General features: G+C 41.6%; 2 protein-coding genes across 7 annotated transcripts; both read left to right on the plus strand.

Moving 5' to 3' along the window:
• Positions 1–839: 839 nt before the first annotated feature.
• pttg1 (PTTG1 regulator of sister chromatid separation, securin) lies at positions 840–5,693 on the plus strand. 5 transcript variants are annotated; one of them, XM_048543563.2, is made up of 6 exons: positions 840–1,004; positions 2,186–2,285; positions 2,913–3,118; positions 3,544–3,640; positions 4,668–4,826; positions 5,381–5,693. In XM_048543563.2, the coding sequence occupies exons 2-6, from the start codon at positions 2,201–2,203 to the stop codon at positions 5,464–5,466; spliced, it is 633 nt and encodes a 210-aa protein (XP_048399520.1). In that variant the 5' UTR covers positions 840–1,004; positions 2,186–2,200; the 3' UTR covers positions 5,467–5,693. The 5 variants fall into 5 exon arrangements, with proteins under 5 accessions (XP_048399520.1, XP_048399521.1, XP_048399523.1 ...); XM_048543564.2 differs by lacking the exon at positions 840–1,004 and adding an exon at positions 1,321–1,451; XM_048543566.2 differs by lacking the exon at positions 840–1,004 and adding an exon at positions 1,321–1,439.
• Positions 5,694–11,792: 6,099 nt separating this feature from the next.
• rpl26 (ribosomal protein L26) lies at positions 11,793–23,289 on the plus strand. Of its 2 annotated transcripts, none has more exons than XM_048543639.1 (4): positions 11,793–11,924; positions 12,378–12,550; positions 14,851–14,991; positions 23,116–23,289. In XM_048543639.1, exons 2-4 carry the CDS (start codon positions 12,383–12,385, stop codon positions 23,242–23,244), a joined length of 438 nt encoding a protein of 145 aa, XP_048399596.1. In that variant the 5' UTR covers positions 11,793–11,924; positions 12,378–12,382; the 3' UTR covers positions 23,245–23,289. The 2 variants fall into 2 exon arrangements, with proteins under 2 accessions (XP_048399596.1, XP_048399597.1); XM_048543640.2 differs by lacking the exon at positions 11,793–11,924 and adding an exon at positions 11,928–12,022.
• The last annotated feature ends 9 nt before the right edge of the window (positions 23,290–23,298 follow it).

Here is a 23,298-nt window from a genome sequence, read left to right on the forward strand (position 1 = left end):
GAGAGGTCTGTCAAAAGCCTTATAACAGTGGGGAGAAGCTGTTGTTGAATCTGTTCATATGTGTATTCAAACTTTAATGTTTTCTATCTCACAGGAGAGTATAGCCAGTGTGGAAGGGCTCTTTGAGTGGGTCCAGACACAAAGCGTTAGCTTTCCGGCTCTTCTACTGCTGCTTGACCTGCTGTGTTCATCCAGCTCTACACCTTGTTATCTTTGATTATGTTGGTTGCTTTCCTGAAGCAGTGGGAAGTATAGATGGAGTCAATGGATGGATATGACTGGAATGCTGTCTACTTTCCTGGAATTTTCTATCTCCACTATCATTCAAGAAGCTCCACAGCTTCCAAAAGTCGCCCAGTTGACCGAGATCCTTTTCACCACCATACTCTTTCACTTTAGCGCTGCCAGACTAGGGCTGCAATGCGTTATCGCCTACAAGTTGCAGTGCAACAACACAGCAAGGTTTTATTTTGATATTAACCCCAACAAATTTAGTCACTACTAGCGAGTTTTGAGAACACTACTTTTGAGTCACTACTTTTATACAGGGAGCTAAAGGAACAAAATACATTCACATTATCAATTTTTGAAAATGATATACAATGCGTCTCAATATCGTTTTAAGAATTTCAAAACAGGACGATTTACAAATGCTTTTAATGCCAATGTGTCGTTTCTCGTGACTGAACTGGTAACGCACATGGTGTATTTAGGTTTCTCTCGTTTTGGACCTGCATACTTCCGGCGTTCCCTTTGAGGGTTTTTAGTCCCACCTTCTGGTTCCTTCTCTGGTTCCACTGACGAGTTTCCCCACCACCCCGATCCCAATCATCCAAACGGCAGGGGTCGCCATACTGTACTGGACATGTTTGCTTTGAAATTTTCTGGATTCATCGTCTGATTTAGTCCAATCAAACGGCCGCTTACCGCTGTGTATCATTTAAAAAGTTGTGGTGAAAGTCTGGGGTTGTTTAGTCAGTGACTGAGCGTTATCAATTTTTGCTGTGAGTCTGGTAACTTTACGTGTTGGGTTGTGAGCAACTTGTTCGAGCATGTACTTTAAGTTTAGAAAGTCTTACGTTTTAAGCTGTTGTATCAAGTCACTTAGTGTAGTTTGGATTCGATTAATGGTGTTAGAGGAATAAACAATAGTACTTTAACGTGATTGACACGCTTTTTGAATTTTTTAATCAACTAACCAGCAATAATGATTTAATTTGAGGTTAATTTCTTGTAAAAATACCAAAAGTTGTAATGTGGGTCGTATTCTATTCTGGCTGCTCGTTTGTCAGTGAAAGCAAATAGTCACATGACTGAACTTTCCGAGTTACCGGAAAACTCTAGTTGTGATCGATAGCTTGAGTGAATAGTATTGCAATAAGAATATCTTTCAACTTAATGTGACTTGGGCTGACTTTCGCCTTAGAAGATATTCTGGTGTATGAGGCGATGTCTGTATCAGTGAACTTTTTTTAACGGAAAAAATCATTGATCCTCTAACAAATTAATTATCAGAATTTAAGGGAAGATAACGCTATTTTTAATGTCTCCACTAATGTTGATTCTTAGGCCGCAAACTTTAGTTTTGTGTAGGGCTTTTAGTTGGCTTTCTTTTACCCACGAGTTTAAAAAGTCCTCGATTGTATTTTGTATGAGCAACAGCTTCTTGCTGTTGCTTCGACATTGAGTTCTGACTATTTTGTTTTCTCCATCTGATCCTTACCGTTGTGCTGTACGACAGTGGCTTGCGGTTTGATCAGCTCGGGAACTAACCGGAAGACTCTTGCAGATCAGATATCGTAAGAACTGCAGATGCTGGAGTCGTAAGTGTGGAGCTGGAAGAACACCAGCAGGCCAGGCATCATTAGGGACCCTTCTTGGGTCCCGACCCGAGACATCAACTTTCCCGTTCCTCGGATGTTGCCTGGCTTGTTGTTGGCCTCCAGCTCCGCACTGTTGTCCCTTGCAGATCCTAACTGCTTGGGTAAATTCGTTTTCTAAACGGAGATTCCGCCATGAATGTTCATTATTTTGTATGGGCATGTTTCTCAAATATTTTAAAGCTCTTAAACTCGCCACTTAATGTTCACGTTTAAATACTTAATGTGCAACTAAACCGAAACTTCTGGGCTACGTAGTCATCAAATCTTTATTTTAATTAAACTTAATGCATTGTTTTTTTAAGTGATCTGTACCAGATATGGCAGTGAGAATATTTGTCGAGAAGGAAAATGAGTTACTCGGTAACTATACAAAGAACTACCCGAAGTTATTTTCTGGTTCGGGTAAGTGTTATATGGCTGATGCAAATTGCCTTTTTAAAGAAATGATCGCATACCTGAGTAAGAGGTTTCGTCAACTTGCTGTTATTTATATGATCTTTATCACTCGGAATGCAATGACCTTAATTTGTGACACTCATCTTTGGCCAGAAATTAAGACTTTTTTGAAGAAATAATTGCTTATTTGTGAGCTCTTGTGGTGTAGTGAAAGAGTCCTTGCCTCTGGGCTGAAAGACATGAGTCCAAGTTTCTCCACCTCCAGAAATGTATAGTAAAAGCTCTAATCCTATCTTTCTAAATCAACTTGTTAATTTAAAACCTTCTACTTTTAGTCATCTGACCTGATTTCTTAGCGGCTGGATGTTTCAACTTCTAAAATAGTGCTTCAAACACCAGGTGCTAAGTTGTTCTTAAATTGCAACTTCAGAATTTTGACTCTTAAACTTCTTTTGTTTATGGCAATAAGCCTCTTCAATCTGGCTGGCCTAGATTGAATTACTTTATTGAAGTGTTGTCACTTTTTTAAATGATGACAAATCAAAATTTGCCAACTATATTGTTGCTGGTATGCAACACAAAACCTGTACTCTTGACTGAACTCAAGTGAATGTAAAACCTCCTTGTTTTCAGCTACAGTTGAAAACTCTGTACTGCAGACTCCACGAACTGGAAAGGTGTTAACTACAACTCCTCGCTTACAACCATCTGCAAGAAAAGCTCTAGGGGATGTGAACTGTCCTTTACGAGCAGGCAGTATACCTGGTCACTTGCTGAATAAGAAACCAGATAGAAGCCACAAGAGGAAAAACAATGCTTGGATCATAAAAGCTGCCAAGGTAATTGAATATGAAGCTGTTCAGTTTTTCAGGGAGCTGGGGATGTGGGGAATGCAGAAAATTTGTGAGAAACAATGTTAGACTTTATAGGCCATAAAGCAGCTCTTGTGGTGCAATGGTCGTGTTCTACCTCTGGTCCTGAAGACCTGTGTTCAAGCCCCACTTGCTTTAAAGGTCTGCTTATGATGCATCCTAACCATGTTGATTAGAAAATAACAGACCTGGGGCTCTGACAGTGATAGTTGTGCAACCTTTAGAAGCTGTGCTTTCTGGTTCAAGACTCTCCTACCTGAGGTGTCATAACATTGCTGAACAGGTTGGTGTTTTTTATTTTTTAAAGAAAATAGTGTGTAACCTATAAAACTTGTTTTGAAATGCCTGGAAGCATTTGACTATAATGTGCTAATTAGAACTACTTCTTCCAGCCCTCTGAAAACTCTTCCAATTTGGAACCACCAAAGTGCTCTGAAAAGTCTGAAGACTACCCTGAAATGGAAACTTTTATTCCATACAATCCCCTTGGTAAGAAACAAACTTTGGATATGGATTAATGAGTAAAATCAAAGGTAACAAATCACAAAAAACAAGACTAGTGCATGTTTTTGTGGTGGATGAAGATTTTTGACCAATGATCAACATTCTCTCCGTGTCTGTGTGGGTTTCCTCCCACAATCCAAGGATGTGCAGGCTAGGTGGATTGGCCATGCTAAATTGCCTGTAATGTTCAGGGGTGTGTGGGTTATAGGGGATGGATCTGGGTGGGATGCTCCAAGGGGCAGTGTGGACCTGCTGGGCTGAAGGGCCTGTTTCCACACTGTAGGGAATCTAATGGAGGGTTTTTCAATGAAAGGTGTTTTAGTGGTCAAAAACTGTATATTGCAAACTAATTGCTGGTAGTATCTCCATATCAACATGGAAGTTTGTTTTTGTAAACTCAATTCTGAAGGGGTTGCTTTTGAGGGGGAGTGACTTCTGGATCCCTCAAGTGTTCTCCGGGCATTCTTTCTTCTCCATTTTCCCCACCAGCAACCTATACAAAGTTACTTAACTTATATACAGCAATGAAAAGATTACTGTACAAGCATTGGGATTTTTTACTTGATTTCTAATTGTGGTAAAGATGACAAAAAATTGTGAAGGGCTTTTGAGAACAAATTAAATTTTTAGTCACAAATTGGGTCCAGTATTATCCCTTGACTAACATTACTACAAAGCTGGTACTAGATGTTTGACCTTTCTGGACTTTCTTATAAATTATTATAAATTTAATAACCTGCTTAAATTCAATTCCTTCAAGCACTTTTTTAGGCCATGAAACATCCACATGCTTGTGGGCCACTGTCTTGGCATGAACACCCTGATTGGGTGTGTACTGTGTACAAATCTGCATAGGGGATCCAATGATTCAAAAATATTCTCCTTGTATGGACAATCCTATTGCCTTTGTTTATCCCAACAACTTTTATGGATACATTTCTACTTTGAGTAGTGCACTTTTGCATGGCAAAATTTTTTAGTTTTTCCAAATGTTATACATATTTAATTACAGATTTTGAGGAGTTTAATGTGCCAAAGGAACATAAACTTGATCACACTTGCCTGGCTGGTCTACCACTCCTCTTTCTTGAGAAAGAAGAAGCATTAATTGAAAAGGTGCTGAATAAAATCCCTTCACCTCCCAACTGGCCATCACTTGTACAAGAATCCAGTAAGTACAGAGTTTTACTTTAAGGTTGGTTTTAATGTCCATCCATGAGGCCTGAATTTGCATTGAGTTTCCTTTTTTGTATTTTTGTCACTAAGATCTCCAATGCTGCCAGTTTTTGCAATGATCCTGCTCACAGTTGCTGCTAACCCTCCAGCTGACAACTTTTCAGATTGTGGTTTGTCTGCACGCTGTATACCCTGAGAATGTTCTTGCTGTCTTGCACAGATCACCATGATCCTTCCTGAGGGATGACCTTGGGGAATAAGGATATAGGGTTGGTAAGGAGGAAGCAAATGGGTGGGGAGAAAAACCTGACCTTATTTAGACTTGCACTGCAATATAAACACTTTCTTTCAATTTTCAGGACCTGGTTTTTCATGTTTAACATTCTGCAAGACCTTGGACAAGGTTTTTAGTGGGTGGAAAGGGGAAAATCAATCCAGTTTCTGAAATTTTCAGAAATGCAACTACAGTTTTTGAGCAGAACCTGGTGCAAAAGAATTGTTCATTGTGTTGTGTATATCTGGGAAAATTTTTCTTTTTTTGGCTTGCAGGCTTATTTGACTTCGACATGCATGCTGACATTTTGGCAGACTTGGATGAAGTTGAATTGCCGACAATTGAAGATGACTTCTTGTAAAGATCTATGAATTGAAATTTCATCTTGCCTTTGCTATTAAATGTAAGCTGAAGTTTATCTGGATGATATTGCAATATGTTTGGGTTTTGAATGCATGGTTTGTGGAGGAAAACTCCTCACCTTGAACTTTTTAAACCTCTGTAATCTAGCCAACCTTCAAACACTTTCACTCTTTTGTAGTGATGTAGCACTGATTTTGCTGTTAATAAACTGGAAGAACCACAAAATGTACTGAATTTTGACTTCATGTTTGTCACTGTTCCAGGGTAGGGGCATTTTGGAAAACTGCATCTGCATACAGTGCTTTAGCTGTCTCTGCACCCTCTAAGACCTCTGGCTTTCTCTAATTTGACAGACCTTGAGTGTTCAGCCCACTAATGTATTTCAATCACTTTGGTCCTCCCTCTTTTCTGTCATTGTATTTGGTTAATGTCCATTTCAAATAATGCTCCTGTTTTTTCACTTTGAGGGAGTGTTGCTTGCATTATTGCCTAGTTATCCATTGGATCTCCAGGGGTTTCTTTTCTAATAGAATGTACATGTATTGAGAATCTCTAATAATTCATTTATTTAGAGGGGTTTTAGTTTCCTAATATGAATGCAACTGGCTTAAAACTTATTACTTTTGGAGTTGCATACATTACACTCCAACCTAAAGTGACCTGTCCTAGGTAACCCCTTAATTACTGTCCAATCTTGTTTTTTATGTAAACAAAAGTTTATTTCCAAGTAATTGTTCTAGGAAACTGCCTCAAATGCATTGAATATTTCTCCCTCCATACTGAACTGAGGTTGAGAAATGCAACATACAAAGTATTTGCAAACCTAGTGTTCACATTTTTAGTGGAACACCAGGATAGTGTGGTGTTATGTAGAAGTGTGTGCTATCTCTTTTTTACAATGTCATCTTCCCTTGGGCAGTTCAGCAAAACCAGTGTATGAATCCTTTTAATAAAATGTGAGGCTGGACGAACACAGCAGGCCAAGCAGCATCTCAGGAGCACAAAAGCTGACGTTTCGGGCCTAGACCCTTCATCAGAGAGGGGGATGGGGGGAGGGAACTGGAATAAATAGGGAGAGAGGGGGAGGCGGACCGAAGATGGAGAGTAAAGAAGATAGGTGGAGAGGGTGTAGGTGGGGAGGTAGGGAGGGGATAGGTCAGTCCAGGGAAGACGGACAGGTCAAGGAGGTGGGATGAGGTTAGTAGGTAGCTGGGGGTGCGGCTTGGGGTGGGAGGAAGGGATGGGTGAGAGGAAGAACCGGTTAGGGAGGCAGAGACAGGTTGGACTGGTTTTGGGATGCAGTGGGTGGGGGGGAAGAGCCCCCCACTGCACCACACAACCAGCCCAGCTCTTCCCCCCCACCCACTGCATCCCAAAACCAGTCCAACCTGTCTCTGCCTCCCTAACCGGTTCTTCCTCTCACCCATCCCTTCCTCCCACCCCAAGCCGCACCCCCAGCTACCTACTAACCTCATCCCACCTCCTTGACCTGTCCGTCTTCCCTGGACTGACCTATCCCCTCCCTACCTCCCCACCTACACCCTCTCCACCTATCTTCTTTACTCTCCATCTTCGGTCCGCCTCCCCCTCTCTCCCTATTTATTCCAGTTCCCTCCCCCCATTCCCCTCTCTGATGAAGGGTCTAGGCCCGAAACGTCAGCTTTTGTGCTCCTGAGATGCTGCTTGGCCTGCTGTGTTCGTCCAGCCTCACATTTTATTATCTTGGAATCTCCAGCATCTGCAGTTCCCATTATCTATGAATCCTTTTAGGCCTTCAATACTAACTCCATTTTCAGTGAAATTGTCCCTTTTTTTGTCTGTGCTATATAACCATTTTCAACAATTGCCTTTTTAAAAATCTCAGATGTGCAACTTTAAGAGCTGGAGTGTCTAGCAACTCCCTTGATAAACCTCTGCAGAGAAAGTACAATGTAAAATTGGCTACTTTGACTTGTTGGTTTAATACTCTATATAAAATCCAAAAGAACTGCAGATGGGTCACTGGACCCAACATGTTAAACCCACTTTTCCTTGGCAGATGCAGCCAGACCAGTGAGCTTTTCTAGTAACTTTTTGTTTTGACCAATACTCAGGATTGTTTAAATTCATGTGACTACTTGATACCTCCTTTCAGATGATAAAACACTCTCAATGTTGGCCTCATTGAGTGTATACATTGTGGGTTCTGTAAGAATCGGGAAGACTATTTCTCCATGATCTGGAATTTTAATTGAATTGTACAGTAGACTTTAAGTTTGACAGTATCATAGATTGCTAAAGTAGCAAGTGGGGAAGCTGTCTTCAGCCACCTATCTTGTATTTCTCAACAAATAGTTGTTCTTAAGTGTTGTAATAGTCTCCTATTCAAGTAATGTCTTTTTGTGTAAGTTAATTTCTCAATTGGCTCCAATATCATCAATATTAAAATTATATTCTCAAACTAGCCACAAACATGCAGGTAATAGTATGATGTATAAAAGTATTGGACTGGAATACCTCCATTCTGATAACAATAGATGTTCAGGCAAAGCCCATTAATCGTGCTCATGATTTGAGGTGAGCTTCCTTTTACATTATTCATCACTCACTATTACCATGCCATTTTATTCCTTTCTTCAGGATCTTGACAGGTGGGTTTTCTCTTCTATGCAATTCTTCAAACTTGATTGTGCCAGAGTCTCCATTCTTGACTTAGCTAAGGTTTATAAATTGCATTGCAGTTTAGTAAGATTACCTATGCTGAAGTCTTGCTGACGATAGTGACAGACCTGCCAAAGATGTGAAAAACCTAGATTTGGCCCCTCTCTTCTATTGAAGGCAAGGAATTCACACTTGCCATAGTAAATGCAAGTGATCATCTTGGCCAGACCAAGGCTTGCCCCCACCCAAATTCCAGAGTGATCTTTTCCAACCTGACCAGTGGGGGGGGCAGGAAAGCTGGCATTTAAGATGCTGCTTGGCCTGTGTTCATCCAGCTCTACACCTTTAGTTTTTCATTCTGAGATAACGATCACTTTAGACCAAGACTTGTTTCAGCTCTCCAGCAGAGCTAATCAGTAATTCATCAAGAACAAGGCCAATATACTCATTGCCTGTTTTTTGTTCTGGTCTTGAGTTTTGAAAATGTAGGAAGGCCATTGTAAAGATCTGGTTGCAAGCTTTCCTAAAATATGCTGTGGAGATGCTGCTGTTTTGGACTGCTAGACAAGGTCAGAAGTCACAACACCAGGTTGTAGTCCAATTTCTTTAAATCTCAAACTTTGTGCTGCTCCTTTGCCCCTGACATACAGTGCTCTGAAAGTTTGAGATTCCAAATAAACTTTTGGAATATAACCTGGTGTTGTGGCTTCTGATGTTCATAATTGGAAATTGTACAGACAGACTCCCTTGCCCACAGAGAGTGCACATCTAGAATCTATTGGTTAGAGGTGTAAGTTCAGATGACCTTTTTTTTTAAACAAAGGTAGAGGTTTTATTTAACTTGTACTTGAGTTGCTAATCTTGTTGTGAGCGGCAGTTTAGAGACTGAAGCTACCAGGCTGAGAACAAAGCAACTGCTTGATATCCAAGAATCATTTTGACCAAATTCTAACAGAATTAATTAAAAGGAGTGTAAATGTGTTTTATTCACTGCTTTATAAATTAGAGGAGGTATTCCATTCTGGTTGTCAACGAAAGTGATACTTAGTAAATTGTTTGTTGAAGAAAATCACTTTGAGATATTGTTGATTCAAGATTTGGTGTTTTTTTTCTTGTTTCTAAATCTTAGGTTTTAAGAAAACTAACATAGTCAAAGAAGTCATAACAAATTAACAACCTGCATACACTTAAGCAAGAACAAAAACATAGAATTGCTGAGCTCTTCCAACAATTTAAGGGTCACTGGACTCCACTCCTTCTTCCTTCACTGCTGCTACCAGAACTGCTGAGCTTTTCCAGTAACTTTTTTTTGTTCCTGACTTACAGTATCTGCAGTTCTTTTGGGTTTCATACACTTAGGTGGTTTCTTTGAAACATTCCAAAATTAGGAACATAAAACAAAAATTCTAACAAGTAGATGAATGATTTGAGGTGAGAATAAAACAACTTCATGGATAGAATAGTCCCACAACTAACAGTATTGTAGAAATATTAATTTTACCAAAAGAAATCAACAGGTAACTTTGACATTTGAACAATGACCTGATATTGTCTTGCGTGTGCGTGTGGTCAGCAGTGCCCTCGTGGACTTTCATGATAGATACTTTCTCCTTTTACAGAAAGGTTACAGCACTAGTCTAAGGGTCCCCCCATCCTGTGGGGAGGAGGGTTAGGAGGAGACCTCATGTTCACATCAGCCAGTGAGAACTGGAACCATAATGTTGGCATTACCAGCTGTCACATTATTAATAAACATTCCAAAACACTACTTGTATCAGGGCTCTTGTGTGCAGTAGTACACGTTTGTGTCTACAGTTGGATTTAAGTGCTTTGCTTGAGCTGGATATTTGTCCATGATTGAAGTGCACAGGCCAGACTCTCCCAATCCTAGAAAATGAGAAATACTGAAGAAACTATGCAGGTCTGGCTGTGACAAATTATCCAAGCACTGGATCAGAGATAGTAAGAACTCTGCTGCAGTCACAGATAACACAATGTGGAGCTGGAGGAATGCAGCAGAAAAGTGAGCTTGCTTGCTTGTCAGCTACAGATCTACTGTGTTCCTGTAGCTCTAAGCTACTATAATCACTGGGTCAGTGATAAATGGGAACTTCAGATGCTGGAGAATCCAAGCCAAAAGTGTGCAGCTGGATGAACACAGCAGGCCAAGCAGCATCTCAGGAGCACAAAAGCTGATGTTTTGGGCAGAGACCCTTCATCAGAGAGGGAACTGGAATAAATAGGGAGAGAGGGGGAGGCGAACTGAAGATGTTGAGAAAAGAAGATAGGTAGAGAGGGGAGTATAGGGGAAGGGACAGGTCAAGGAGGCAGGAAGGAAATGGAGTTGTGGCTTAAGGTGGAAGGAAGGGATGGGTGAGAGGAAGAACAGGTTAGGGAAGCAGAGACAGGCTAGGCTGGTTTTGGGATTGAGTTGGGGGGGGGGGAGAGAACTGGGCTGGTTTTGGGATGCAGTAGGGGAAGGGGAGGTTTTGAAGCTTGTGAAGTCCACATTGATACCATTGGGCTGCAGGGTTCCCAAGTGGAATGAGTTGCTGTTCCTGCAACCTTCGGGTGGCATCACTGTGGCACTGCAAGAGGCCCATGATGGACATGTCGTCTGAGAAATGGGAGGGGGAGTTGAAATGGTTCGCGACTGGGAGGTGCAGTTGTTTGTTGCGAACCGAGCGGAGGTGTTCTGCAAAGCAGTCCCCAAGCCTCTGCTTGGTTTCCCCAATGTAGAGGAAGCCACACCGTGTACAATGGATACAATATACCACATTGGCAGATGTGCAGGTGAACATCTTGATATGGAAGGTCACCTTGGGGCCTGGGATGGAGGTGTGGGGGCAAGTGTAGCACTTCCTGCGACTGCAGGGGAAGGTGGTGGGGTTGGAGGGGAAACCAAGTGGAGGCTTGGGGACCGCTTTGCAGAACACCTCGGCTCGGTTCGCAACAAACAACTGCACCTCCCAGTCGCGAACCATTTCAACTCCCCTGCCCATTCCTCAGACGACATGTCCATCATGAGCCTCCTGCAGTGCCACAATGATGCCACCCGAAGGCTGCAGGAACAGCAACTCATATTCTGCTTGGGAACCCTGCAGCCCAATGGTATCAATGTGGACTTCACAAGCTTCAGAATCTCCCCTTCCCCCACTGCATCCCAAAACCAGCCCAGTTCTTCCTCTTCCTCTTCCCCTTCCTCCCCCCCGCCCCATTGCATCACAAAACCAGCCCAGCGTCTCTGCTTCCCTAACCTGTTCTTCCTCTCACCCATCCCTTCCTTCCACCTTAAGCCTCACCTCCATTTCCTACCTACCACCTCATCCCGCCTCCTTGACCTGTTTATCTCCCCTGGACTGACCTATCCCCTCCTCACCTATACTCCCCTCTCTACCCATCTTCGGTCCGCCTCTCCCTATTTATTCCAGTTCCCTCTCTGAAGGGTCTAGGCCCGAAACGTCAGCTTTTGTGCTCCTGAGATGCTGCTTGGCCTGCTGTGTTCATCCAGCTCCACACTTTTGCTATCTATATCACTTGGTCAGTTGCGTTTCGCTTTGCAGTACCACCACCTTTTTGGAACAAAAACTGAAGTTGTTGGAAAAGCTCAGCAGATCTGGCAGCCGCTGTCAAGAAAGGAAAAAAAAACTCAGCATTAACGTTTTGGTCCAAAGCCCCCTCGTACCTCCACCATCTTTTTGGAGTTCACCTGAGGCACCTCCGTGCAGTAACGCGAGATTTGACATCTGACAAATAACACAACGCGCATGCGTACGCTCTCTTTTCACCAGCGGCCATTGAGGACTGAGCAGTAGGGTAAGGATTGAGCTGGTGATATCCGTTAACATCTTAGTGTTTCCTAGCTTGACTGCGGTAATGTGATCCTGGATACTGAGTCGGATACCGATTCGCAGGTCATATGTGGTAATATTTTTAAGAAAGGGATTGTGGAATGGTGTTAGATTTGAAGTGTAATGTAAGAACTGGTGGGGCCCACAGAGCAGGCGGTAGAGACAAGGCGGGGACCCAGAGAGCCCCTGTTCCCCGGTGTTACCCAGTTCCTGCTGGAGTCATGTCCCCGATGTTACCCAGCTGCCGATTGGGTACAGAAGGTTGGTTTCGGGCCCGGTGTAATAAATCTCCTGATTGATCTGACGCCGCCTTACTTTACCTTTATATTTCAAAGCTCTGGTATGAATCCTTTTAACTCACGTTTTCCAGTCTAACAACGAGCAGCTGATTTAACGTTCGTGTTTCTCCTGTGTGCAGCCAATATGAAGTTCAACCCCTTTGTCACATCTTCCCGGAGGAAGAATCGCAAGAGGCACTTCAATGCTCCATCTCACATTCGCAGGAAAATTATGTCCTCTCCACTCTCCAAGGAGCTGAGGCAGAAATACAACGTTCGCTCGATGCCCATACGCAAGGATGATGAGGTTCAGGTAAGTGAAGTAAATTTTTTTTTATTAAATGTGCAGCTTAGAAATAAACATGTGGTTGCATTTACAGCATCACCCAGCCTTGCTGTGCACTTTATCTTTCTGTTTCAGATACTGATTACTATTGGCTTCTAACATTTTGTGCTTCCACACTTCATTCACATCTGTGCAGATGCTGTGGCTTCATAATTGTGATTCCAGAAGTAGAGGGAGTTACATGAAAACATGAACAGACATCTGTAAAATAATGTGCTCAGTGGAACTGATGCTGTCAGACCCATGTATTTGGAATTCTGCCATTTTCTTAAGAGAGAAAGGCAGTGCAGTTCAGAATTTCTCTCCTTTTCAAACTTACAGCAGTTTCTTCAGGTTTTTTTAAAACACATTGATATAGGAGTGTTACAGCGGACCTACAGTATTATTTTGTATTGGTGGTAGTTAACAGTTTTTAGAATGAAATAAGTATTGACACTAGTAAACTTCGTAATGTCATTAGCATGTGCTATTTGGCATCGCTTTCTTGAAAGTTTGGGTGACCAGTTGTGCTGCTTCCATCATTATATTTATGTCTGCCTTTGCTGTCATCTACAGTCTAGTAATTAGGTTTTCGGGATGCTGAGATAACATTCCCTTATCCAGTTAGCGTTGATTTTTTGTTTCTATATTTTATGGAGCTTTGTTCTGCAGCTTGCTTTGAGGCTTTGACCTGGCATCCTCCTCTTGAGCTGTGGAATCTTTGTCGTGTTTAGTGTGGATGAGATTACTTGTTGACAGTGCTTGGGTAGATGAACCATCGCTGTTCTATTTTAACATATTTTAGTCATCATCCATTACCTTTATGCTTCCTAGGTTCAAATTCCTGTGTCATATCTTACCACCTTCTCAGACCCATGTTCTTCTGATTGTTAACACTTATGTGTTACCAATTCCATTTGCTTCCCTATTGGTGACTGTTCCTTTGATCAATCAGGATGGCTTAGAATTTTGTCCCACAACAAGTCTTTGCTCTTGCGAGCCATCCATTACAACTCCTCTCTTTTGACTGATCGTTCATCCAGGCCTCCTAAAATCAACTTAATTCAAATTTCCCTGTTTTTCTGCTTCTGTGAAGCAGTCTGCCTGTGAATGTTCTTCTTTAACTCTGCATATATTTGTAAATTGTGCATGTGTATCCTTCCACTGTGGAATCAGGCCATCGAATCATCTGAAGAACATTCCATTTCCCATTTCTCTCCCTGTAACCCCGCATTTCCCATAGTTAATTCACCTAAGTTGAACATGCCTGGATACTAGGCAATTTAGCACGGCCAATCCACCTAATCTGTACATCGTTGGACTATGGCAGGAAACCGGAGCACCAATAGGAAGCCCACACCGACATGGGGAGTGTGTGCAAGCCCCACACAGACAGTTATCCAAGATGAATCAAACCTGGGTCCCTGGAATCACTGATCCAACATGCTGCTACTCAAGAACATTGTACTTCTTACTTCCTAATGCATCAGGAATTGAAGAACAATTGTTTACCTTGAAATAATGAAACTGTTTCATCCGATGATGAGCTTAAAGCATAAATGTTTTGATTCTAATATATTGATCTTAAGAAAGAAGGTAATGTTGCAGCTGTACAAGACATTTTTGAAATACTGTGCGCAGTCCTGGTCTCCCTGCTGTAGGAAGGATGTGGTGAAACTTGAAAGGGTTCAGAAAAGATGACAAGGATGTTGCCGGGACTGGAGGGTCTGAGTTAAAGGAAGAGGCTGAGTAGTCTGGGGCTGTTTTCTCTGGAGAATGGGAGGCTGAAGGGTGACCTTTTATAGAAGTTTACAAAATCATGAGGGGCATTGATAGGGTAAATAGCTGTGGTCTTTCCCTGGGTGGGGAGTCAAAAACTAGAGGGAATAGGTTTGTGATGAGAGGGAAAAGATTTAAAATGGACCCAAGGGGCATTTTTTTTCTTGCAGAGAGTGATACTTGTATGGAATGAGCTGCCAGGGGAAGTGTACAGGCTAATACAATTACAACATTTAAAAGGCATGGGTATATGAGTAGGAAGGGCTGAGGGGGATATGGGCCAAATGCTGGCAAATGGGACTAGATTAAATTTAGGATATATGATTGGTGTGGACGAGTTGAACTGAAGAGTTTGTTTCAGTCCTGTACATCTGTATGACTGTAAGAAAGTTTCCAGAAATTGCTAAAACACAAGCACAGCAGTTTCAATAAACAGCATGCATATACAAGAAATTATAATAACTCTAATGTTAAAATAACATGTTCGATATTTGTTATCTTGTGTGCAGGTCGTCCGAGGACATTACAAGGGTCAACAGATCGGTAAAGTTGTCCAAGTATACAGAAAGAAGTATGTAATCTATATTGAGCGTGTGCAACGTGAAAAAGCCAATGGCACCACAGTTCATGTTGGCATTCACCCCAGCAAGGTATGAACGGCAGAATTTTTTGTGGTTAATAACACCAAGTGAGTCTTGTCAAATTAGTGTAGTAATATGGACAGCAGGGTAACTAAACAGATGCCCTGCTTTTGGGCTGATCATTGTGACAAAATTTTCAACTATACATCATAAGTTAATTCAACAATATATCTAGATTTGAGCATGTGGCTGAAGCTGATCCTTTCAGTGCAGTGCAGGGAATGCTGCACAGTCTGTGGTGCCAGCTTGAGGATGAGACATTGCCTTCAGTGAAGATTGGAAAAACATGTAATGTTTATTTAGAGGGCAGCATGGAAATTCAATCAGAAACCCAGCCAGTGTTGATTCCTCAGTAAACTCTGCCGTTCCTGATGTGAGACCTTGTCTGCAAATTAATTAATATGTTTTGTTGTTTTCAAGGTCACCATATTTCAAAATCACTCTTGATATTTTGAGTCATTGTGAATGTTTTCTTGTTTTTCTCCAATATCTAATGATCTTGGAATTTGCCATTCTCAAACTAGCATATAAGTTTATAGTTTTCAAAATTCTACGGTTTTGAGTTTCTGTTATAAACTGATGGGTTGCGTGAGGTTAGATCCATTGTTTACAGTTGCAGGTTTTGGATAGAACAGAGTCTGGATCCAGTTTGATTAATCAACAGAAATATCCACCTATAGGCTACCCTGTGACCTCACAAAAAAGATAGGGCATGTACTTGTCTTCATCACAAATGAAAGTTTAAGGAGCATGTATAAATGAGAGTAATTATGATGGAGGAGGTTTTTCAGTTCATCCTGATTGTCTGCAAATTAATATTGCCAGCTTTATTCCCCTGCTCTGTCCCCACAGCCTCGTAAGTTTATTATGCTTGAGTGTCTAGGGAATTTTTCTTTTGAGATCACTCATTGTGTATGAGAGTAGTAGAAGCACAGATGGTGGATTCCAGGTCTTTACTATTTGCTGCAGAAAAGGATTCCCACGTGTTATGTAAATAAAGCATGGACTCGGTCTCTTAGCATGTAGTTAGTACGTACATTGTTAAAGCTATTGATCTCAAAGTGGCACGATAGCCCACTTACAGCTATGACATCTCAAGGCTATGCAAGAGCTTTTTAGAGCCTGAAAGTAACTGAGTGTGACATTTTGCTGTAGGCTTTCCTCAATAACTCCCTGTTTCCTAAGTTAATTGTTGAGCAGAATTTTACGTTCTCCGGTTAGTTTGTATGATGCGCATATCCCTTGTTTGGGGTGGTGGTGAGAATTTCTAAAACCTGGTTTCTATCTAATACCTTACACAAATAGCACCCTACGTTGAATGGAAGTGAGGACAAGTTGACATTGTTAAATTCTACAAGCGACATAGATTGGAAGTCCAGTCCAATTTTGTATGTCTGATCAAGTAGCTTTCTGCTGCAAATCAACCATGGTTAGTTCCATACCCAAGTACTGTATTAGTAATATTATGAGATTAATAATTCTGACACTCAGTCTAATGATGTATTAAGTTTGACATGAGCTTGCTCAAAATTATGGTACTCCCTAACAACTGAATCTATCTCATTTATGTTAAAACAAAAAAAAACAGCTTCTTATCACCTTTTCTGGGCCAATTGGGATGAACAACTATTGCTGGAGTTGTTAGTGGCACTCACATGCTAAATAAAATTCCACTAGAAGTTTTAAATTTAGCTAATGAAACAAATCTAGATTAGAGAGATTAAGAGATAATAAAGTGTGAAGCTGGATGAACACAGCAGGCCAAGCAGCAGCTCAGGAGCACAAAAGCTGACGTTTCAGCCCTAGACCCTTCATCAGAGAGACAGAATCTAGATTAGAGTTTGCTATGGCGAGAGAGAAGTGATGCCGCAACTAACAGGTCAATTCAGGCTATGCAAACCTACCACATCTGAACATGATTAGGACTGGACAATTAAATAACTAAAGGAATTGAGGCTGCTTCATGACATTCCCTATCCTCCGAGCATGATATTTGAGTTTAACGGATGAAACCACCATATTTACAGTCATTTTCAGCTAGAGGTACTAAGGGAATTCATTTCTTCATCCACCTGAGGTACCCACCATCATAGAAGCTAAACTTCAGCCAGTATGCTTATTCAAGGTTTTATTGTAAAATTGTTTAGCACACTGAAAATGTTATCAGCTCCCAACTTTAGAACTGTGTTTCAGAATTAGTTGTGTGTCTAATCAAGCTTTTCCAGTGCAGCTACAATGCTAAGCAGAGGATCAAATGCTGCTTGGCTTATGGCCATATTCCAAAGAGAAGAACAAATCCAAACCAGCTAAGATAACCCAATCAGTCTGTTTTCAGTCATCATCAAATTGATGAGAAGTGTCACTGTGTTTTACAGGGCAGTGCACAGGTACCACAATAATCTGCTCATTTTGGCATCTGCCTCTCCTGCTTGGATCCAGAATTAATACAGCTTAATAAATAGCTGGGGCCCTAACAGATATCTTTGCAGTGTCCTTAGACACGGGTGAGGCCCCAGAGGACTGGAGACTTGCTAATGTTGTCCCCTTGTTTAAAAAGGGCAGCAAGGATAATCCAGGTAATTATCGACCGGTGAGCCTGACGTCAGTGGTAGGGAAGCTACTGGAGAAGATACTGAGGGATAGGATCTATTCCCATTTGGAAGAAAATGGGCTTATCAGTGATAGGCAACATGGTTTTGTACAGGGAAGGTCATGTCTTACCAACTTAATAGAATTCTTTGAGGACGTGACAAAGTTGATTGATGAGGGAAAGGCTGTAGATGTCATATACATGGACTTCAGTAAGGCGTTTGATAAGGTTTCCCATGGCAGGCTGATGGAGAAAATGAAGTCACATGGGGTCCAGGGTGTGCTAGCTAGATGGATTAAAAAAAACTGGCTGGGCAACAGGAGACAGAGGGTAGTAGTAGAAGGGAGTTTCTCAAATTGGAGACCTGTAACCAGTGGTGTTCCACAGGGATCTGTGCTGGGACCACTGTTGTTTGTGATATATGTAAATGATCTGGAGAAAGGTGTAGGTGGTCTGATCAGCAAGTTTGCTGATGACACTAAGGTTGGTGGAGTAGCTGATAGTGAAGGGGACTGTCAGAAATTACAGCAGAATATAGATAGACTGGAGAGTTGGGTAGATAAATGGCAGATGGAGTTCAATCCGGGCAAATGCGAGGGTATGCATTTTGGAAGATCAAATTCAAGGGCAAACTATACAGTAAATGGAAAAGTCTTGGGGAAAATTGATGAACAGAGAGATCTGGGTGTTCAGGTCCATTGTTCCCTGAAGGTGACAACGCAGGTCAATAGGGTGGTCAAGAAGGCATATGGCATGCTTTCCTTCATTGGGCGGGGTATTGAGTACAAGAGTTGGCAGGTCATGTTGCAGTTGTATAGGACTTTGGTTCGGCCACATTTGGAGTACTGTGTACAGTTCTGGTTGCCACATTACCAAAAGGATGTGGATGCTTTAGAGAGGGTGCAGAGAACGTTCACCAGGATGTTGCCTGGTATGGAGGGTGCTAGCTATGAAGAGAGGTTGAATAGATTAGGATTATTTTCAATAGAAAGACAGAGATTGAGGGGGGACCTGATTGAGGTCTACAAAATCATGAGGGGTATAGACAGGGTGGATAGCAAAAGCTTTTTCCCAGAGTGAGGGACTCAATTACTAGGGGTCATGAGTTCAAAGTGAGAGGAGGAAAGTTTAAGGGAGATATGCGTCGAAAGTTCTTTACACAGAGGGTGGAGGGCGCCTGGAACACGTTGCCAGCGGATGTGGTAGATGCAGACATGTTAGCGTCTTTTAAGATATATTTGGACAGGTACATGGATGGGCAGGGAGCAAATGGACACAGACCGTTAGAAAATAGATGACAGGTTAGACAGAGGATCTTGATCGGCGCAGGCTTGGAGGGCCGAAGGGCCTGTTCCTGTGCTGTAGGTTTCTTTGTTTCTTGCATGGGCCTTCTATATATCAGAACGCTATTTGGTGACGGTTCCATATTCTTTAGTTTCTTTTGCAACTATTCAGATGATGTTGCGGTCCTAAATATGTAGCAAGACCTAGATGATATTCATAGGCTGCTAAGTGGTACTTGCATCATGTACCATCATACAAACAAGGAGCAGAAGGAGATCATTCAGCCCCTTGACCCCAGCTGATATGATTGTAACCTCAAACCCCATTTCTGCCTACACTGATGACCTTGTCTACTGAGTCTAAATACATAGAACTTAGAAATAAAAAGTGGAAGATAGTGTTTTACTATAGACAACCCGACGGTCAGCGGGAGATAGAGGAGCAAATATGTAAGGATATAGCAGACAGCTGCACGAATAATAGGGTTGTGATAGTGGCCCTGAACCCTAATGAACTGAATTTTGATATCACGTTGCCTGCAAACAGCATCCACCCTCCAATCAACTTTTGCAAGGTCCTGTCTAAGACCATCAAAATTGGCCTTGCCCCAATTTAGAGTTTTATCTTGTGGGTCAGACCTATCTTTTTCCAGAGCTGTTTTAAAACTAGTGTAGTTATGATCACTGGTCCCAAAGTCCTCCCCCACTAAGACTTCTATCACTTGCCCTGCCTTATTTGGCAAAAGGAGGTGAAGTTTTGCCCAGTCGCTAGTGGGATGTTTACTTACTGCATGAGGAATACTTCCTGAACACATTCAGTAAATTTCTCTTCATCCAAGCCTTTAACACTACAGCAGCCCCAGTCAATGTTAGGGAAGTTAAAATGCCCCACTATCACAACCCTATTATTCGTGCAGCTGTCTGCTATATCCTTACATATTTGCTCCTCTATCTCCCGCCGACCATCAGGGTGTCTATTGTAAAACACTATCTTCCACTTTTTATTTCTAAGTTCTATGTATTTAGACTCAGAAGACAAGGTCATCAGTGTAGGCAGAAATGGGATTTGAGGTTTCAATCATATCAGCTGGGGTCAAGGGGCTGAATGATCTCCTTCTGCTCCTTGTTTGTATGATGGCACATGATGCAAGTACCACTTAGCAGCCTATGAATATCATCTAGATCTTGCTACATATTTAGGACCGCAACATCATCTGAACAGTTGCAAAAGAAACTATCATGTTCCTGTTAGTGAACAGTGTGTGGCACAAGTAAGAAACCCTGGATGATGTGAGTTAATGAGGCCCTGATCAAGAAAAAGGGGAAGAGGCATATAATGTATATAGGCAGCTGGAATCAAGTGAATTCCTTGAGTACACGGATTGCCGGAGTACATTTGAGAGAGAAATCAGCAGGACTAAAAGCAACGAGATGGCTTTGGCAGATAACATAAAGGAGAATCCAGAGAGATTCTACAAGTACATGAGTGACTAGGGTGAGAAAGGGGCCTTATAAAGATCAGCAAAGTCACCTGTGGAGCCACGAGCGATGGGCGAGATCCTAACTGAATATTTCTTGTCAGTCTTTACTGTTGAGAAAGGTATGAATGCTAGGGAACTTTGAGAACTAAACAGTAATGTATCAAAGTGAATCCACGTTACAGAAGAGGAGATGCTGGCAGTCTTAAAACACATTAAAGTAGATAAATCCCTGACACCTGATGAAGTGTATCACAGGACTTTGTGGGAGGGTGGGGAGGAAATTGTAGGGCCATTACAGTGCAGGCAAATTCCTGGGAACTGCAGACCGATGACCCTAATGTGTGTGGCAGGTAAGTTGTTAGAGGGGATTCTGAGAGACAGAATCCACAGGCATTTGGAGAAGCAAGTACTCATTGGAGATAGCATGTCTTTGTGTCTGGGAAATTGTGTCTTATGAATTTGATTCAGTTTTTGTTTTTGAAGGAGTAACCAAGAAAGTAGATGAGGGCAGTGTGGTAGATGTATACAGACACTTCAGCAAGGCCTTTGACAAGGTACCGCATCATAGTTTGCTGAGTAAGGTTAAATCCCATGGGGTCCAGGGAAAGCCATCCAATTGGACACAAAATTTGCTTGGTGTTAGAAGAGTCAGGCAGTGCTAGAGTGTTGTTTTTCAGACTGGAAGCTTGTGACCGATATTGTGCAATTGGGGTTGGTGCTGGTTCCATTCTTATTCTTCATTTATATGATTGATTTGGATGAGAATTTGGGCGGTATGTTTAGTAAGTTTGCAGATGACACCAAGATTGGTGGTATCGTGGAAAGTGGAGAAGCTTATCTGGGATTGCAGTGAGCTGTAGATCAACTAAGCCAGTAGACTGAGGAATGGCAGGTGGACTTTAATTTGGATAAATGCAAGATGTTGCATTTTGGTAGGTCAAACTGGGGCAGGACTAAATAATCAATGGTAGGGCCCTAGAGAATGTTAGAACAGAGAGAGATCTAGAGTATAGGTTCATAGCTGTTTGAACGTAGGGCCACAGGTGAACAGCACGTTGAAGAACGCTTTTGGCATGCTTGCTTTTGTCAGTCAAACCATTGAGTAAGGAAGTTGGGATGCATTGTGGTAGCTGTATAACACTTTGGTGAGGCCACATTTGGAGTACTGCGTACAGTTCTGGTAGAAAGTGTAGTATTGAACTAGAAAGAGTGCAGAAAAGATTTACTGGGATGTTACCTGGACTGGAAGTTTTGAATTATAAGGAGAGGTTGAATAGCTTGGGACTTGTATCCATGGAATGTAGGAGATTGAGGTGACCAAGTAGAGGCCTATAAAATTGTGAGAGGCACAGATAAGGTGGATAGCCAACAGCTTTTTCCCATGTATGGGGAAGCTAAAACTGAGGGCATAGGTTTAAAGTGAGAGGGGAGAGGTACAAAAGAGTCCAAGAGGCAATTTTTTTCACACAAGGTGGTGAATGTCTGGAACAGGCTGCCAGAGGTGGTGGTGGAACTAGTACAGTTTTGTCATTTTAAGAAACATTTAGATATGGATGGAATAGGTATGGAAAGATATGAAACTAGTTTAACTGAAAACTGGGCGGCATGGGCATGTTTGACCGAAGCGCCTTTTTCCATGCTGTAGACCTATATATCGGATTCTTGTTTAAACAAGAAAACATCCACCTTTTATATTTAAAAAAATCAAGAACTGTGCTTTATGAGAATACAAAATCTCAATTAATCCCACTCTTGTTGGGGAATGATCAAAGGAATTTACCCTGACATTCAATGGCTTTCCTATGGTTTAATCGCCCACCATCAACACGCATGGATTACGTTTGATTAGACACTTAACTTGACCTATCACATAAGCATTGTAGCTACAAGAGTAGCTCAGAGCTTTGTTATTCAGCAGAAAGTGACCTAAATCCTTATTGGGCAAAGTCTTGGAAAAGACGTGTTTCTCCCCAAATACTGCCAGACATGTGTCTCCAGCACTTTGTTTTTATTTCAGCTCCTCAGTATTTCACTTCTATTTATGTTTAATGAGAGTTGAATTTGGCAGTAAATTACACTGGACCAGGATAACAAAAGGCTTTTCTGCTGAAGGGTCTAGGCCTGAAACGTTAGCTTTTGTGCTCCTAAGATGCTGCTTGGCCTGCTGTGTTCATCCAGCTCCACACTCTGTTATCTCAGATTCTCCAGCATCTACAGTTCCCATTATCTCTACACTGGACCAGGATTTGGGTTGTATTAATTCTTGAACTCTTAGTTCTTAGCTCAGTATGTTGCAGAAAGTATTTAACTTTTAAAGAAAGGGGTAAATATTTAATGCAGCTCATTTGATTGGCACCCTTTTTTTCAGCAAAGCCATCACTGGTGACATGATGAATAATTTCCTATTCTGTAAACTTGTATGTTTCTTGTATGCTGGCCGGCATTCCTTATTCAGTTACTGTGAAAACAGTTTTGTTTATGATCTTGCTATTTTGTTCACTTCAAATCATGGCACTTGAAAATAAACCATTGTATTTTGAGATATTTTCAGTTATGACATTTTAAGTAGGAGTTAAATGATAGGTGATGGTTTTATTCCCTTTGAGAGAGGGGTGGGAGGGCAAGATTTTTGGGCATGAAGGAGGAGTGCATCAAAAATGCTAGAACTCTGCATTTATTTATAGCTACTGACTGGCTGTTACACTGTTTCATACTGGCCTCTGTTTAGCATCGTTGCGTATGAAGAATTAACAGCAAAAATTCATGTAATTTCTTACAGGTAGTTATTACCAGGCTAAAGCTTGACAAAGATCGCAAGAAGATCCTGGAACGCAAGGCAAAATCTCGCCAAGTTGGCAAAGATAAGGGCAAATATAAGGAAGAATCTGTTGAAAAAATGCAGGAGTAATTAAATGTTCCACTTTGGCTACTTTCAATAAAGACTCAAAACAAATCATGTGCT

Source organism: Stegostoma tigrinum, chromosome 13, assembly GCF_030684315.1.
Source record: "Stegostoma tigrinum isolate sSteTig4 chromosome 13, sSteTig4.hap1, whole genome shotgun sequence".
Lineage (NCBI taxonomy): Eukaryota > Metazoa > Chordata > Chondrichthyes > Orectolobiformes > Stegostomatidae > Stegostoma > Stegostoma tigrinum.